This window comes from Capsella rubella, unplaced genomic scaffold (assembly GCF_000375325.1).
Source record: "Capsella rubella cultivar Monte Gargano unplaced genomic scaffold, Caprub1_0 scaffold_7, whole genome shotgun sequence".
NCBI classification, from domain to species: domain Eukaryota; kingdom Viridiplantae; phylum Streptophyta; class Magnoliopsida; order Brassicales; family Brassicaceae; genus Capsella; species Capsella rubella.
This window is the reverse complement of record NW_006238917.1, coordinates 9,930,351-9,946,986: the sequence shown is the minus strand read 5'-3', so window position 1 is coordinate 9,946,986 and position 16,636 is coordinate 9,930,351. Positions and strand designations below refer to the sequence as shown.

General features: G+C 34.4%; 5 protein-coding genes and 1 non-coding gene across 6 annotated transcripts; 5 read left to right on the top strand and 1 right to left on the bottom strand.

Moving 5' to 3' along the window:
• The first annotated feature begins 1,864 nt into the window (after window positions 1-1,864).
• On the top strand, window positions 1,865-1,936 carry TRNAP-AGG. The gene has a single exon. It is a non-coding gene; the product is annotated as a tRNA-Pro (tRNA).
• A 401-nt stretch (window positions 1,937-2,337) lies between these two features.
• Window positions 2,338-3,986, top strand: LOC17878879. The gene is made up of 4 exons (XM_006284312.2): window positions 2,338-2,454; window positions 2,554-2,730; window positions 3,213-3,461; window positions 3,544-3,986. Exons 1-4 carry the CDS (start codon window positions 2,383-2,385, stop codon window positions 3,817-3,819), a joined length of 774 nt encoding a protein of 257 aa, XP_006284374.1. The 5' UTR covers window positions 2,338-2,382; the 3' UTR covers window positions 3,820-3,986.
• Window positions 3,987-4,077: 91 nt separating this feature from the next.
• On the top strand, window positions 4,078-10,349 carry LOC17877470 (probable helicase MAGATAMA 3). The gene is made up of 21 exons (XM_006283062.2): window positions 4,078-4,143; window positions 4,409-4,574; window positions 4,710-4,854; window positions 5,093-5,226; window positions 5,357-5,578; window positions 5,807-5,998; window positions 6,092-6,127; window positions 6,446-6,531; window positions 6,650-6,700; window positions 6,955-7,066; window positions 7,165-7,270; window positions 7,350-7,447; window positions 7,680-7,781; window positions 7,872-7,964; window positions 8,368-8,421; window positions 8,635-8,693; window positions 8,804-8,888; window positions 9,069-9,440; window positions 9,604-9,726; window positions 9,840-9,926; window positions 10,025-10,349. The coding sequence occupies exons 2-21, from the start codon at window positions 4,467-4,469 to the stop codon at window positions 10,208-10,210; spliced, it is 2,451 nt and encodes an 816-aa protein (XP_006283124.1). The 5' UTR covers window positions 4,078-4,143; window positions 4,409-4,466; the 3' UTR covers window positions 10,211-10,349.
• Window positions 10,350-11,095: 746 nt separating this feature from the next.
• LOC17879439 (40S ribosomal protein S16-3) lies at window positions 11,096-11,747 on the bottom strand. Its single transcript, XM_006284648.2, has one exon. The coding sequence runs from the start codon at window positions 11,694-11,696 to the stop codon at window positions 11,256-11,258; it is 441 nt and encodes a 146-aa protein (XP_006284710.1). The 5' UTR covers window positions 11,697-11,747; the 3' UTR covers window positions 11,096-11,255.
• Window positions 11,748-13,608: 1,861 nt separating this feature from the next.
• Window positions 13,609-14,640, top strand: LOC17877854 (uncharacterized protein At2g29880). The gene is made up of 2 exons (XM_006285133.1): window positions 13,609-13,950; window positions 14,050-14,640. Exons 1-2 carry the CDS (start codon window positions 13,609-13,611, stop codon window positions 14,638-14,640), a joined length of 933 nt encoding a protein of 310 aa, XP_006285195.1.
• Window positions 14,641-15,540: 900 nt separating this feature from the next.
• LOC111829329 lies at window positions 15,541-16,464 on the top strand. The gene is made up of 3 exons (XM_023778108.1): window positions 15,541-15,609; window positions 15,683-15,901; window positions 16,297-16,464. The coding sequence occupies exons 1-3, from the start codon at window positions 15,541-15,543 to the stop codon at window positions 16,462-16,464; spliced, it is 456 nt and encodes a 151-aa protein (XP_023633876.1).
• Window positions 16,465-16,636: the final 172 nt, after the last annotated feature.

Sequence of the window (16,636 nt, the reverse complement as noted above, 5' to 3'; positions counted from 1 at the left end):
AGATATCTTTTGTGCTATAATTGCTAGATTGCTTTTTGAATATGAATATTTTTTATGTGAAAATAAGAAATTTATGTGATCTAAAATGTTTATTCGTATGATTTTAGCAAACAAATATTTAATTATTGATTTGTTTAATTTTTATTTATATTTAAAAATTATATAATTTTTTAAAATTTGATGATATGATCAGTTATGTATATATACTATGTAGAATTTGATTAGTTGATTATTTCATATGCTAACATATTTTTTATCTTTTTATTAATCTAAAAAAATGTTATTTTTGTTTTTAGATATATGATGATTTTGTTTTATTAGATTTCATTCTAAATCTATACTATTAATTTCGAAATTATATTAAAATATTAAATTAATATTAAATATGTTTATGTATATTCAAAATAGACATGTTTACATATATTTAATTTTGAATTTAATTGTCCACTTTTTATGGTAAAAGATTATTATGATTTCCATAAATATAGATTGTTTTTGTTTTTTTGTTTGTTTTTTGCTGTCAATAATTCTGTTTGGCAACTGGAATATATTTCATGAAATTTTTTTTTCAATTAGGGGGTGTTTGGCTTCAAGTTGTCCTTCCCAATTAATAGTATAGATGCAATATTTTAGGCTATTTATTTGTTAAATCAAACTAAAAAAAAATCTAGAGATAAAAAATCATTTGAATCAGAAGAATTTGGGTTTGTTGAATTAGATCGACAAAGTTTTTGACATTAGAGCCAAAAATGATTTTTTCGTAAATCAAAACTTAGATCCATAAAAACCAATTAGAAAAATGTTTTCTATGTATAATGGTAGTTTCTGATTCTGATCTGGTTTTTATAATTTTTCAGAAATCTGGGATTTGTTTAATTTCTTCTTTACACCATGTCAAGGATGAAGAAGAAACATAACATCCTCCTTTGTGCTTCTACCTGGAGTAAACCTGGAGTAAAGATCTAGAATTTTTTTATTAAGAGAGAAGAAGAGACCGAGAAGAATAGAGAGAGAACGAGAAAGAGAAAGAGAAGGAGGAATAGAAAGATTTAGAATACGTGAGAAAATATATTGGATTTTGTTTGTTCATATTTTTAGAATGAAATACAATAAAATCTGAAATGACACCAAATCACTTGCACATTGAATAACAGTGTTTTGAATGTATTTTAAAATACATCAAACAAATACATAATCCAATAACACTGGATTTTAATGTACTTTATAAATTACCTAATTGAATAACGACTGATTTCAGAATCCATTCAATTCTTTTAAAATACACAGTTCAATAACCCCCTCTTATTTATCAGAACGTAAAGCTTCTCATATATGTTATATGTTTTCTAAAGAAATATTTATGTATATGCTCTTAAGCACTCCTCAAGGTAACAGAATTAGAAGTTTGAAAGTTCAATGGCTTTAAAGATGAAATTATGATCAGTGTGTGAAGGTAAGATTATACAAAACGTTTGAGAAGCTTTACTTGCTGCTATAGTGCTATATGTTGATGAGATGTAATTAAGTATCTTCTAAAGATTCAATAGAGATATAAATGTTATAATGCCAAGCTTGATGGTTGAGCTCAAGATGAAGTGTCTTGAAATAGCTGCAAGATTCCAAAGTATAAGGACATTCTAAAGTTGTCATATGAGAGATACCTGAGACAAGGTGTTGAGAACCCTTCAAAGCGATTGGATCAAAACTTGTAATTACACACACATGTTCGAATACATATCTAGCTAGAAAGATTGTTACAACATGAACTAATCATTGTGGCTAAATCAAATGAGTAAGAACTGAGAACTCTCTCTTGTAAAATCACTTTGATAGTTATGAAAATAAAATGAAACTTTTCAACATCGGGCATTTGGTCTAGTGGTATGATTCTCGCTTAGGGTGCGAGAGGTCCCGAGTTCAATTCTCGGAATGCCCCAAAACCGTTCTTTTCTATTTTATGATCATTGCTAAGTGCCAAGTTATACCTTTTCTCTCAGGCATATTATCGAACAACTTACGGCCATTCACCTATACACCAACATTGTATCAAAGAAGAGCCTTTTCTTGGTGCTCCTTTGAAAATGATGAGTTCGTATGAGATTAGACATATGAATCTGATCTGGGCACACGCCATCTTCGAAGTTCAAGGTCTACAAGAAGAAGAAATCACCGAGAATTTGACATTTTTGTCTGTTCGGTTAATTTTGTCTTTCAGTCAACGTCAAGAAGTATACTTTTTTATGTGGTGAGTCACCGTCATCGGCATCATCATCATAATCATCATCATCTCCTCCTTCATATTCATATGGTAACGTGTACTGCTTAGAAACCAAATATCTCCACAGATATTGAAGAAAGTTTCAAAATTTATTAAAAAAAAGTATGAATTCGATTTTGTTTTCTTGTAGCTCTCTTCCCCATGATATAATCCTGAAGATCGGCTCTTCTCTTCAGGTTTTGTCTTGTAATGTTAAGCTAAATCTCTGTTTGAATTTGTGAGTTTGATTCTGAGGCTAATTCGTGATGAAAAATTGTGTCTTGTTTGATGTATAGGTGATTGATCTTTGCTCACTCAGTAGCTGTTCTAGGTTTTGGAGAGAGCTATGTGGTTCTGATGTCTTATGGGAACCTCTGTTCAGAAAAAGATGGCCTTTATTGTGCACATTTGATGCAGACAGTACTCTGTTTCCTCATCCCCAAAACGCTGGAACTACTGATGAAGATTCCCAGGTACAAAAATGAGACATTACTATAGGTTCTTGTTTCTTACAAATTCAAGTCTGGAGTTGTTTTAGATTTTTGTCTACTCGTAGTCTGATGGTGTGTGTTAATTTGTTGTTGAATTGAATTGTGATTTGGATACATTGGAGCTTGTTATAACCTCATGGATTGATATGTGCTGCTTGTGTAGATTGTTTTAGTTGAGATATTTAACAATTGCTCAGTACTGGAGGATGGTGATGTGATGTGATGTAGAAAGGGGTTTTCTATAATTTAAACTATCTGCTATGTTTGAATTGGAAACAGTGATGATCGTCTACATAGCTCAGGAAAATGGAGACTTATAGATAGAGTTTGCTAGTTTCTAATTTGGGGTTTGTTTTTGTTGCCTCTGTTGTTGTGGCGAAAGGATTAAAACTCTATGTAAACTTTGATTACGATGAGGTCTATAATAGTTTCATAATTACTCTATATTCTAAACATTTTTGTAGGAATGGAGAAGATTCTATGTGGTGCAGCATAAGGAAATGGCGTCTAGAGCTTCCGAGGTGATTACTTATGTGACTAAATGGCCTGCTACGTTGTCTCTAGAGGCCGGAGAATATCTGCGCGCGGTCGAAACAATGAGCTCGATGAGGTTAGGATTTCAAGATGTGGAGTTATTTCTCTTCAAACCAAACTTGAGTGTGCTGTTAAACCTCATTGGACTCATCTACTGCATAAAACACCTGAACCCGCTGGTTAGTTGTTTGTTTCAAAAGAAACCAAACTTTCGTTACATCACTATGACACTTTCTTTTCTTTACCATCTTTAATCTACAGCCGGAGCAAATCTTGGATGCTCTAAGGCAATATGGAATCTCAGAGCAGCTAGTTTGGGTGAAATGGTCGACGCTAGGTAGATGGTCAGGTGGGAGACGAATGAGAGACGAAATAGTATCACGACAGGTCTCTCTAGTCGATGTCGTAACAGGGAAAGAAGAAACAGTTCTACGAGTGCTTCAACGAGGAGTTGTTCACGAAGTTCTACGAGTTTGTATCTCAACCATTGATCTTGCTTGCACCCCTTGCACCAGCAGCACCATCAGAAACTACTAACTTGTTTCCAATCTTCTCTACAATTACAGATTTGTTACAAGTTGAAGTCAGTGTGATATAAAGATAAACAAAACATATGTAACTACGATTGAAACTTTTAAAGTAAATCACTGTATAATAAGAGGATATTAACATTTTTAATCCTAATTAAAATTTTAACTTTTTCATTTGGGCCTATAATTTGGTCGGCCCATTACCAAATGTTCTCATAGAATGTAAAAAAGGAGAGAATGAAATAAGAAGTTTTGCTAAAACCCTTTTTTCCCGGTTACAGCTACACCGCAACCGTCTCTCTCCGCCGTCTTCTCTCTTCTTCTCCGACTGGTAAAATCCTATCTCCGGAGCTCGTATACATACTCCAATTGCTTACGAGTTTGAGCTGATCTTACAATAACTTTACTAGCTCTAGACACAGCCTCTATTGAGATTTTAATTTAGCTCACTTGTTGTTCTCTTCAAATTCAATTCCCTAAGTCAATTTGGGTTTTATCTATTGATGATTGAGTTTATGATCACATTATGCTTAAGATTGATTTTATAACCTTTCTTCCTCAATTTCGTTTTGGTTTGTTTGATGATGCATGTACAGTGTAGAATCTGGGCGGCGAATTTGGAGACGAGAGAGAGAGGAGGGAGATTAGTTTGTAATGGCGATCGATAAAGGTAAGATACAAGAAGAAGAAGCTTCAGCTGTTACTCGTTTCTATAACATTATTTTGGGTTGGGACTATAAACAGCTTACAAAAGAGACTGAGGTAACTTCATGATCGATCATACTAACTCCTTCTTCATCTGTGTAAAACTATATGTGTTTTCTTATTAGGCGAATGTGAGATTTAACTTATGTCCAATTATGTTTTTTTTTTTTTGTTTTGTAATTGATCTTACAGAGGAAAAATAGAAAGGATTCTAAAGAGAAGTTGAATGTTGTAAAGAATACTTATAAAGATGTTGATGATTATTTTGAGACTTTTGAACCACTTCTCTTTGAGGAAGTTAAAGCTCAAATTTTGCAGAATCAAGACGGTGAAGAAGGTTAGCATTGATATATATATATATATATATTTATCTAATGATGTTTTGTAATTAGAGTTTTGTTTTCCTTATTAATTCTGTCTATCATGGAAGAAAGTGATTTTCTTTTTAGATTTGATGTTCTGTTAGTGGGAATTAAATTTGTATACTTGTAGTAAGATATGTTGTTTATAAACTAGTTTCTTTACATATTTGGTTCTGATTGTGGAAATGAATTTGCTGTCATTTTTCCTCTTAGCATCGGTGTGTAAAATGAGATTGGTAATGGAATGCAGCGAGGGTGAAGGGTTTCACTTTTTGCTTGTCACGTACGAACATGAAGAGGATGAATATCTTGCTCAAAATGATCTTTTATTGTTGTCAAAAGAAGAGGTACATATACTATTCCTTTGCTTTTGTTTGAATTTTTAAGGTGTTGTATGACTAGTATTTCTGATTATGTACTTGCTTATATAAAAGTCGTTTTTGAATGGTGGATTCATATAGAGATTAATCTTTTCAGGTTAAAGGGAATTCATTTCCTTCATCTTATGGGTTTGCTGTAGTGGAACATCGTCAAAGTAATCTTCTTCGTCTTCGGATGTATTTGGCTGAAGACATAGTGAAGATAACCAGAAATAGTAAATCCACTAGAACAAAGTCATTTATCCAAGCTCTCTCAAATATGCGTTCTCTTATTACATCATCTGCCAGCCCTATCGACAAAAGGGTATTCAGTTTAAAGGTCAGTTGTTATGAGTTATGACACACCAACTATGTCAAATTATATCATGTCTTATTGATTCCTGTATGCTGTGCTAGCTTAATTTCTTCTTCTTTTTCCTTCATCTGTCTAGTTAGAATTTGATTACGTTTAAGTTAAAGCTGGCGGCTGTTGCATAAACTTATGTCACTGTTGCATATCCTTTTTCGATAGAATTAGACCTCATGATATGGTTTGTTTATTTTGTAGTTATGTGGTTTATCAACCATTATTCGGGAATATATAGCACTACGATCGGTCAGTTCGCTCCCTTTCAAGGATTTAATCTTTACTGCAGCAGAAAAATCTTGTGGTTTTGGAGATGAAGCATGGAAAATATCTGGACCTCTGCATAATTTTTTTAACGAAAATCTTAACAAATCACAAAAGGAGGCAATTGATGTAAGTTTGGCCTCGTCATTTCTTTCCTTACAAATTTTTACACTTTCCGTTAACATAGATTTGGACTCTTTGTCTCAAAACATTTTTTTGCAGGTTGGTCTATCAAGGAAATCCTTCGTGTTAATACAGGTTTACTTCTTCTTCTAACTTGTTTCATGTTACTTGGCTTTTTCATGTTAAGATATCACACTTCTTTATACACTAATGTCAAATACACAAATTAAAATTCTTTAACATGCTTACTGAGCTAGCAATAAAACACAAAATCTGTTTGAAGTTGGCAATATTTTGATCTAGTAAACTATGTGGACATGAAATACTTCTTTTGAAGTTGCATTGACAGTCAACATAGATATCGTAGATTTGTTTTTCATATTGCATTGACAAGCAGATAAATTAACCTACGGACAGTTTGATTTGTATATTAATGAATCTATCCTTCATTAGGGTCCTCCAGGTACGGGGAAAACACAGACAATTCTTAGCATTCTTGGAGCTATTATGCATGCCACTCCAGCAAGAGTCCAGTCTAAGTATGATTTCTTACATTCTATCCTCTTGAGGCTCACTTAACTTTGTGCCGCTCCGAATTAGGATGTTTACTATGCTTTGCATTCTGGTTAATATTCCTTCTTCTTTTTTTCATTATAGGGGTACGATGCAAGAAGTGAAGCGTGGAATTCAGATGACCATCGAGGAGAAGTATGGTTTTTCTCCCTTGTTAAGATTTGTTTAATATTTCGATACTTAGTTCTTGCACACCCAGATATTGTGTTCATAATGATTGGGAATTGCTAGTATTATGATATTACCTATATTATATGATGTTTTATATGAAATCTTGCAATTAAGAGGATTTAGAATAAGATTACATTGCATCAATAGTTTGGTCTGAGATATTTACATGTCATACCTCCATCTTGGTGAACTTGTCTCAGCATTTCTTTTGTTTGCAGATACAATCAATGGGGACGAGCTTCTCCTTGGATTTTGGGTGTCAACCCTCGAGATGCTATTATGCCTGAAGATGGTGATGATGGCTTTTTTCCAACCTCAGGAAATGAATTGGTAAGTCGGAAGATTTTATTATGAGACAATTTGTTACCCTGCATTTATTTATTTTATCATATAGTAACCCCACCTATCTTATTCTCTCTTGCATTCAGAAACCAGAGGTGGTTAATGCCAGTCGGAAGTACAGATTACGTGTACTTGTCTGTGCTCCATCAAACTCGGCACTTGATGAAATTGTATTGCGGCTTCTGACTACAGGTATGTGGTTTATCCAATACATTTTTCATTATTGGAAAGTTGGTAATGATCTTATATATTATGGTCTCTGCACTTTCAGGTCTTCGTGATGAAAACGCCCAGACATACTCACCCAAAATAGTTCGAATTGGTCTCAAGGCACATCACTCCGTTGCGTCAGTATCGCTGGATCACCTTGTATGTGTCTAGTAGCTTTTACGATTGCCGTTCGTCCTGGCTTAGTTTTGGTTACTTGATTTAACTTTCTTAAAGATTATTCAACTGGGAATCTAACTGTCATTAGATAATAAAAGGTCTATTGGTTAAGACTACTCAAGGAGGAATCACACTAGTAGAGAACTAACAGCGAAATTACAATTTGTTGACAAAATTATTGTTTGGTACTGTTTCTAAGAACATTCTTTTGCAGGTGTCACAAAAGCGTGGCTCTTCCATTGATAAACCAAAACAAGGAACCACAGGAACTGATATAGATAGTATGCGCACTGCAATTTTGGAAGAGGCTGCAATTGTATGGGGAATTTACTTTCGTGTTGATGTAATTCAAAGCTTTTCTTTTTACCCTCCATGATTATCCACTTTTATTTTTCTGCACTTTCAGGTGTTCGCTACCCTTAGCTTCAGTGGCTCTGCACTTCTTGCTAAATCTAACCGTGGCTTTGATGTCGTTATTATCGATGAAGCTGCACAAGCTGTAAGCCCCTTCGAATAGGTGGACTAATGTTTGGATGTGTTGCTAACTGCTAAAGTTTCTGCTAAAGTTTACATGAACCTATAAATGTCTGATGGTTTCATATTTGAAAATGGATATAAAAATATGATGCTTTATTTTGAAACTCAAGTTGCATGAGACATTTTTCCTAATTGCGATCATGGCATTGTTGGTACATGGAGTTGATCATCTGTTTTCCCTAACCTATAGTATCCAGATAATTATATTCTTAGCTGTTTACTTTGTACGTGAAAGTAGCCTTTTACTGATAAATAGTTTATGCAGGTAGAGAAAATGTTAATGCTTGTGTTCCCAGAGTGTCAGAAGCTTATCTCCTAGTCAGAGTTCGTTGCTAATGAAATTTACTCTTGTGTTCTTTTCCCAGGTTGAGCCCGCAACTCTTATCCCTTTGGCCACTAGGTGCAAACAAGTGTTTCTGGTAACATCCCATAGCATTACTTCATGAATCAAAATTGCAGTAATTTTCGTATATTATAAATAGATAGATAATCTGACACACATCATTAGAAGCATCCCATTTTTTGGAATTGAACATTACATCCAGCAAGCACAACACCATAAGTTTATGAGTTAATGATTAATATGATCGTTTAAAGGCAACTAATTGTTTTTAAATTTCTATTTTTATCAGGTAGGGGATCCAAAACAACTCCCAGCTACTGTAATCTCAACTGTTGCTCAAGATTCTGGGTAAGTGCTTTAAACCACTCATTTCGTCCAAACTTTATCTGTGTATGTCTTTCGAAAATATTTTGTTGACACTATTTGCATGCTGATTTTTTTTTCTTTCTTCAATGAAGATATGGCACAAGCATGTTCGAGAGACTTCAAAAGGCTGGCTATCCAGTGAAAATGTTGAAGACCCAATACCGGATGCATCCAGAGGTATGCAGCAATTCTCATCTAGCATCCACTTTAGATATATACTCAGTGGATATCAGATTTATTAAGAATTAACATCAGTTGATAGCAATTTCACAAGATTCTTTAAATGATTGTAGTTAGCCTAATTCTTACTTCAATGGTTGCATCTCATTTTACCAACAATTTTTAACTGAAAATCAGATAAGAAGCTTTCCTTCAAAGCAATTCTATGAAGAGGCACTGGAAGATGGAGCTGACATTGAAGCTCAGACAACCCGGGACTGGCATAAATACCGTTGCTTTGGTCCATTTTGCTTTTTCGATATACATGAAGGGAAAGAGTCTCAACATCCAGGAGCAACTGGTTCTCGGGTAAATCTAGACGAGGTGGAATTTGTTCTTCTCATCTACCACAGACTTGTAACCATGTACCCGGAGCTGAAGTCAAGTTCTCAGCTAGCTATTATATCGCCGTATAACTACCAAGTCAAAACTTTCAAAGATCGGTTTAAGGAGATGTTTGGTGCCGAGGCAGAAAAGGTGGTTGATATTAACACTGTTGATGGGTTCCAGGTCAATATTCTACTCTCTTTTCTCAGTTCAACATCAAATGTGCGCTTAAACAAACTAAAAATGCACTAGATTCTGCTTTTATACCAATCTCAGAACTCAAACCATAGAAATGAACTGAGAGTCCCCAGGTTTAATCCATTTCTCTTTCTTTTTTTCTGAAAAGGGAAGGGAGAAGGATGTTGCAATATTCTCATGCGTCAGAGCTAATGATAAAGGACAGATTGGGTTTCTCTCTAATTCACGGCGGATGAATGTGGGGATTACACGAGCTAAGTCTTCAGTATTGGTAAGACGTAAAACCAAACCTGGCATAGAAGCTATTCTCTGGCTTTTATTTATATATACCCTCTCTCTGGTTCAATATCTCACTGATCCATTCTCTGAAAACTTGCTTATCAGGTCGTTGGTTCAGCTGCAACATTGAAGAGCGATCCGCTATGGAAAAACCTTATCGAAAGTGCTGAGAAAAGAAACCGATTATTCAAGGTAAAGCCTTTATTTCCTTCTGTGGTTAAAATATGAACCTTGCTGTAACTTAATGGGATCAAGAAAGAAATGTTGTTATTTTTGGGTGTGTTTTGTAGGTATCAAAGCCACTGAACTCTTTCTTTAGTGAGGGGAATCTGGAGAAAATGAAAGTGACAGCAGACATGGAGATTCCTGACGCACTGTTGGATGAAGACGAAGCTCTTCCGGTGGCACCCTATGGTGGAGATGATGACTTTGGAGATGCTGATCAAGACGATGCACCCATGGCCGAAGAAGACTAAACACCAAAAACCTCTGTTATTAGTTATAGCCTCTAAGCTAGAGGACACTTCTATGAACATCTAACAATAGATTTGTTTTAATTATTTGTATGATTCTTTTTGGTTTACATAATAAGAATATCTTTTACTTGTGCTACAATGATCACAGTAGGTTCTGAACACGCCCAAAGACTTTGATATCTGAATCTTTTTTTCAAATATGATATTTAAAAACCATTATCAATTTTGGAATATAGATGTATTTATTAAGTCAAATCACTATAATTTGTTTACTTGTCCAAAACATTAGAAGATAATCAAACTGCACAAAAAGAGCATCTTCTAAGCAAATCAGTTTAATGGTTGTCTAGATGAGAGAAACCAAATCCCAAATACAAAGATTGAACTATAGCGATTTGTCCAAGGACAAAAGAACACTTCACTGCTTTCAATAAAATTATGAATATACTTAATACCTCGATAGATTTGTAGGATCATGGATGGTCAATCTAATTTGCTTCAGAACTTTGATGCCAAAATGATAAAGGCAGAGAGAAAGTTATCTAAAGAAACTAACGTTGTGTCCTTAAGACTCTAGAACCTATCCTTGCTGTGTAAGTAACATAACAAAACCATTGATAAGTTGTCTTGTTACTCAATGCATTAGAATCCACCAAACATAGCAGACCAACCACAATTATTTCCTCGAGGGAAAAGACTAAACTTCTAGATTCAACAATGCAATAGAATCTACTCTTAATCAAGAACACAACTTCTCTATTGAGAATCTACTCAAGGGCAAAGACTAAACTACACTATCAAGATCTCATCACTCTATCTATATAGCTAAGCCACATCCATATCAGAAGTAATGATCAACATAACCTCTAGATTCAACTATGCATATAGCAAATAAAAATCACAACTTTAAGATAATCAAAATCGAGTAAACATAACAACAAAACATAAGATGTTTCTTGGATAATGAAATTATAAATCTAACAGTCTTCTCACAATTCCATTGAAAAAACAAAAACAAAAACAAACCAGCTTTGTTTTTTTTAATTTAACGGTAACTCTTCTGGAAACGAGAACGAGCACCACGACCACCAAACTTCTTAGGCTCACACCTCCTCGGATCAGCAACAAGGAGAGTCCTATCATACCTCACCAAGATATCCTTAATCTCCTTCTTCGACTGCTCATCCACATACTTCTGGTAAAACGCAACAAGCGCCTTGGCAATACTCTGACGAATAGCGTACACCTGAGAAGTGTGACCACCACCGTTTACACGGATCCTCATATCCACACCGGCGAATCGGTGCTTTCCGAGGAGAAGCACTGGCTCGAACACCTTGAATCGTAAGATCTCAGGCTGGAATAGCTCGATTGGGCAACCATTGAGCTTGATCATACCAGATCCACGCTTGCAGTGAGTTACAGCCACCGCGGTCTTCTTCCTTCCGAAGCATTGCACAGATTCAACTGCTGGTTGAGTCGCCATTGTTTTACTTTAGGGTTTCTCCTTGCCGCCGCGACGAAATGGAAGAAGATGCAGAAAGGTTTTTATACTAGGGATACGATTTCGTGGTTTTAGGTTTTACTAAATGGGTCTGCCTTTATTTATTTGGGCTTTTTATTTCGAGATCCATAATAAATTAGACCCATATGTTTTTGCCTTTGACCATTATATTAAAAAATATTAATATTTTCATATAATTTGTAATAAAAAAATTTATATGAAATTTATTTATGTCTCAATGATATTTTTTTAAATATCAAATTTACATTTTAAATGTATCCATATTAACTAGTATTTATCTATGAAACTATCAATAAAATATCCGTAAATATTATTAATTATAATATTAATAGTTAATAATACAATCACTTACAAAATACTAAGGGGGGCATATTGAATCAGTGATTTAGGATGATTTTAATTTTTTTAACAATCTCTGCTTATTGGATTGGTGATTCTATAAAATCTATTAAAATTCTATCTTATTGCATCTACTATTTGTTAAAATTATTCCAAATCTAACGTTATTCAATTAATCATTTATTAAAATCTTTTCAAATATCATGTTATTGGAAAACTGGGATTTCATAATACAATTATTCTAAAAACGATTTCAGATGATTTCAAAAGCAAATTATAACTAAAATTGACATGTTGAAAATCACACCTCCTATAGTGATATTTGGAAGAGTTTTAAAAGTGATTTTTTTTCTTTTCTTTTCTTTTCTCTTTTTCTATTTATAAAACAATACACATCTACTCATTGTTCATTAGAACTGCTCAGAGACGTGAAGAGCAACGTTCTAGCCGGTGCCGACCTTATCTTCACCGACGAAATAGTGAATGACGCGTCTCAGACATGAGAACTGTTGAATCTATTGCAAATGAATACGATCTGTTCATCGTTGGAAGAGAGAAAGGAAGAAAGAGTCCTTTAACGGACGGGCTTGAAGAATGGAGTGAGTTCGAGGAACTTTGGTGTCATTGGAGATCTTTCTTGAGATACAAGTAATGATTAGTGAGCTTGGTGAGGAGTGAAGGGCGTGAGTAGAGTGAGTCGGAGATCTCATCCACCGTGAGAATCCCATGCTATGGAGTTTGAGTCTTGTGGAAGCATGTATGTATGGGATAATGGTGGTGTTGCAAAGAAAAAGTGCGTGAGAGAGAGAGAGAAAGTATTACTAGTATAAAGTTAATGAAGAGAGAGGAGGAAAAGAGAACAGATGGCTGATACATGAATTGATCACATATACATACATATGCAGTTTTATAACCAAATAACATGGCCGTAACATGTTCAAAAATCTTTACTACGACCACATATAAACGTGGTATGTCATATGTGAAGAAAATATTCTATTGATAACGATTGAAATATATTATTGTTTCATTGATAATAAGAACTGTTTCAGATTTATCCTAATCTTTTATTATTTTAATCAAAATTTAAGCGTATAAATATATGTATACGTCAAACTAGAAAACCTACGTCAAACTCTAAAAAACCAAGACGCTTGACAAGAAGATTAGAGGGATCTAGTGCATCTTATCAATAGCTTTTTCAAACGGTTAAAAGGTAAGAGTCGTTGCTTTTTTTATGATTAACTTATTTGTTTTGTTTGTTTCTCCATAAAAATCAAGTTGTTTGTGATCGAACTTGTTATGAGTTTTAATTATATCGTTTAGTTTGTTTTTTTTTTTTGTTTGAAGTTCCATTTGATTTTTTTACTCTATTTAACTGTATGGCTATCTATCAAACTTGTTATGGTGTTTGTGATCAAACTTGTTATGGGTTTTAATTATAACGTTTAGTTTGTTGTTCTTGTTTTTTGTTTGAGGTTCCATTTGGTTTTTTACTCTATTAATTGTATGGCTAGCTATCTCTCATACTATAATGGGGGATCCACAAGAAGAAAAATGTAAGGGTCAATATCTACCATGGTCTAGCCAAGAAACAAAAATACTGGTGCGTTTATTGGTGGATGCTGTGAATCAGAATTGGTGTGATGCTAGTGGTTCGTTCAATAAACTTACAGTGGAGCAACGAATACTACCAGCTCTTAACAAGGAGTGTGGGACTACCAAAACATATAGTAACTATAAAAACAGGATGAAGATTTTAAGGGCTAGGCACAAGAGTTTTGTAGATCTTCTAAGTTATAGTTCAGGATTTGGTTGGGATCCGGAGACGAAAAAGTTTACTGCTAGACAAGAAGTGTGGGATGATTATTTTAAGGTAACTAATTTGTAAAAATACAGATACAAGTTTAATTTACTAATTTCTAATGCATATGTTTTTGTCTTATATGATAACGTTTTTTCTTTGTCACAACAGGGACATTCAAAAAGTAAACATTTACGTGACGATTCATTTGAAGACTTTGAGGATTTAGACAAGATCTTTGGAAAAAAGATTGCAACTGGAAAGAATGCAATTGGGTTAGGTGATACCACAGAGGCCCGAACTTATGCACCAAGAGATAGTGAATGGGAAACTCAAGATAACTATATTCCTCAAATGGCGGATGAGAATGAGGTTGATGGAGTAGAAGATTTACCTGAGCAAGTTGTTTCATCTTCATTAGGCAGGAGGAAATCAAACGAAAAGCTTCCTATCAGGAAGAAAACTAGGACTGAGGGATACAATGTGGACAAGATTACTGATGAGATAAGTTCAGCGACAGGAATGAGCAGCCAACTATTTAGCATGATACAACAAAGATGGCAGAAAGAAGCTGAAGAGAAGCAAGCTGAGGAAAAGAATAATAATGTATGGGATGCTATTAAGGAAATTCCAGGTTTAGAGGAAAATGAACGTTTCGATGCGATGAACTTAATTCACCAGTGGGGTATGAATGCCGGATTTGTGAGTATGACTACAGAGGAACGTTTTGGATGGATTAAACGTAGTGTGCGCAAGCCTTGAGTTGAGGGAGGAAGAAATATCATTCGTTGCTTTTGAATTTTTTTTCCAGCTTATTGTTTTTGTTACAATTTTAATCATCTATGCGTTTTCCATGGTTTTTATTTTGAGTTTGATATTTTTCTTGTATTTTTTTCCAATTAATAAAATGCACCGTAGCTGTTTTTCTTTTTGATGAAGTTTTATTTGCCTAAACAAGCTTTTGTCCTTGCTTCATCTTTTGTTACATAAGTGGCTTGTGTTTAATGTGTAGGCAAGGAAGGTTCTGATTACGTTCTAAAAAACAAGGCGATACATTTTCAAGTGAAGACTCAGTCCCAAAGGTATTTAACATTTTGGTAAATGTAGGGGATTACGTACGTTATACTTGTTTATGTAGAACTTTTTTTTTGTTTATAATTTCCATTTCCAGATTCTTTAATGATGGACCACCATGTCGTTTGTGAGAGGGAAGAACTACAAGCAAGGAAAAATAGAAAAAGAACAAGGACATTTCAATCAGACGTGGATATTGTGCTTTTGATGTCAACTATCAATGTGAGGATTTACTTTCTAGTACAACATCTTCTTTCACAAATTCAACGTCCCATGAAAAAACCAACTACAACATTGGGAAATGAATATGTACAAAGCGTTCTACGTGGGGGTAAGGAGCATTTTCGGACTTTATACCGTATGTATCCAGAGGCTTTTTTGGAATTATGCAATCGTATTCGATTGGAAACCTCTTTAAGAGATACAAGATGGGTTTCGGTTGAGGAAATGCTGGCCACATTTTTACTCATTGTTGGCCAGAGCTCGAAATATATTGTTCCTCAAGATGTGTTTGAGAGATCAAGTTATACAATAAGTGTGAGTTTTAATAAAATATTAAGGGCATTAAACACAATGGCCCCAAGTTTGATGGCCAAACCAGGAAACGCAGTGCCATCAAAAATAAGAGAAAGCACAAGGTTTTATCCATATTTTAAGGTACGTAAGAGGTTATTTTTATTGGTTTTTTTTGTTAAATTCTAACTGTGTTATAATTTATATTTTTTTTAAGGATTGTGTTGGGGCTATTGACGGAACACATATTCCTGCTATGATTGTTGGAAATGAAACTGCTAGCTACCGGAATCGTAAAGGGATTTTATCCCAAAATGTGTTAGCTGCATGCAACTTTGATTTAGAATTTATATATGTCCTTAGTGGATGGGAAGGTTCAGCTCACGATGCAAAAGTGTTAAATGATGCTTTAACAAGAAGTATCAATAGATTTGAAGTTGCAGACGGTACATGCATTACACTATACCAATAAATATTACGTTTTTATTTTATTTTCAGTTTTGATCGTATGATATAAATATTTCAGGAAAGTTTTATCTAGTCGATTGTGGATTTGCAAACCGACGTAATTTTCTTGCTCCATTTCGAAGTACTCGTTATCATCTCAAAGAATTTACCGGTGGAGACAGTGATCCCAAAAACAAAGAAGAATTATTTAACCACCGTCATGCTTCGCTGAGAAATGTTATCGAAAGAATCTTCGGTATTTTCAAGTCAAGATTTATGATCTTCAAATCTGCACCTCCTTTTCCATATAAGACACAAACAGAATTAGTGCTTGCATGTGCCGCATTGCATAATTATCTTCGTCGCCAGTATCGTTTTGATGAGTTTGCTCCTGAGGAATCTCATGATGAACAAAGTGTTGTTGAAACAAATAGTGGTGGTGATCAATTCCTTGGTACACAAGACCAACAAAGAGAATATGCTAACGAGTGGAGAACAACAATTGCTACAACTATGTGGAATGATGCTATCATTAGTGGTTCTCAACGGTGATATATGCAAGAAGTAAGCTATCATTTTCTATCTCTCAATCTCCTTAATATTTTATTCATTTATATAATGTAAAGCAGAATCTGTGATGCGTTCGTTGGCTTAAACGTTTTAGATGATTTATGCTTGTGGCAGGAGGTTTAACTTGGACAATATACACTCAGTTCTCATAATA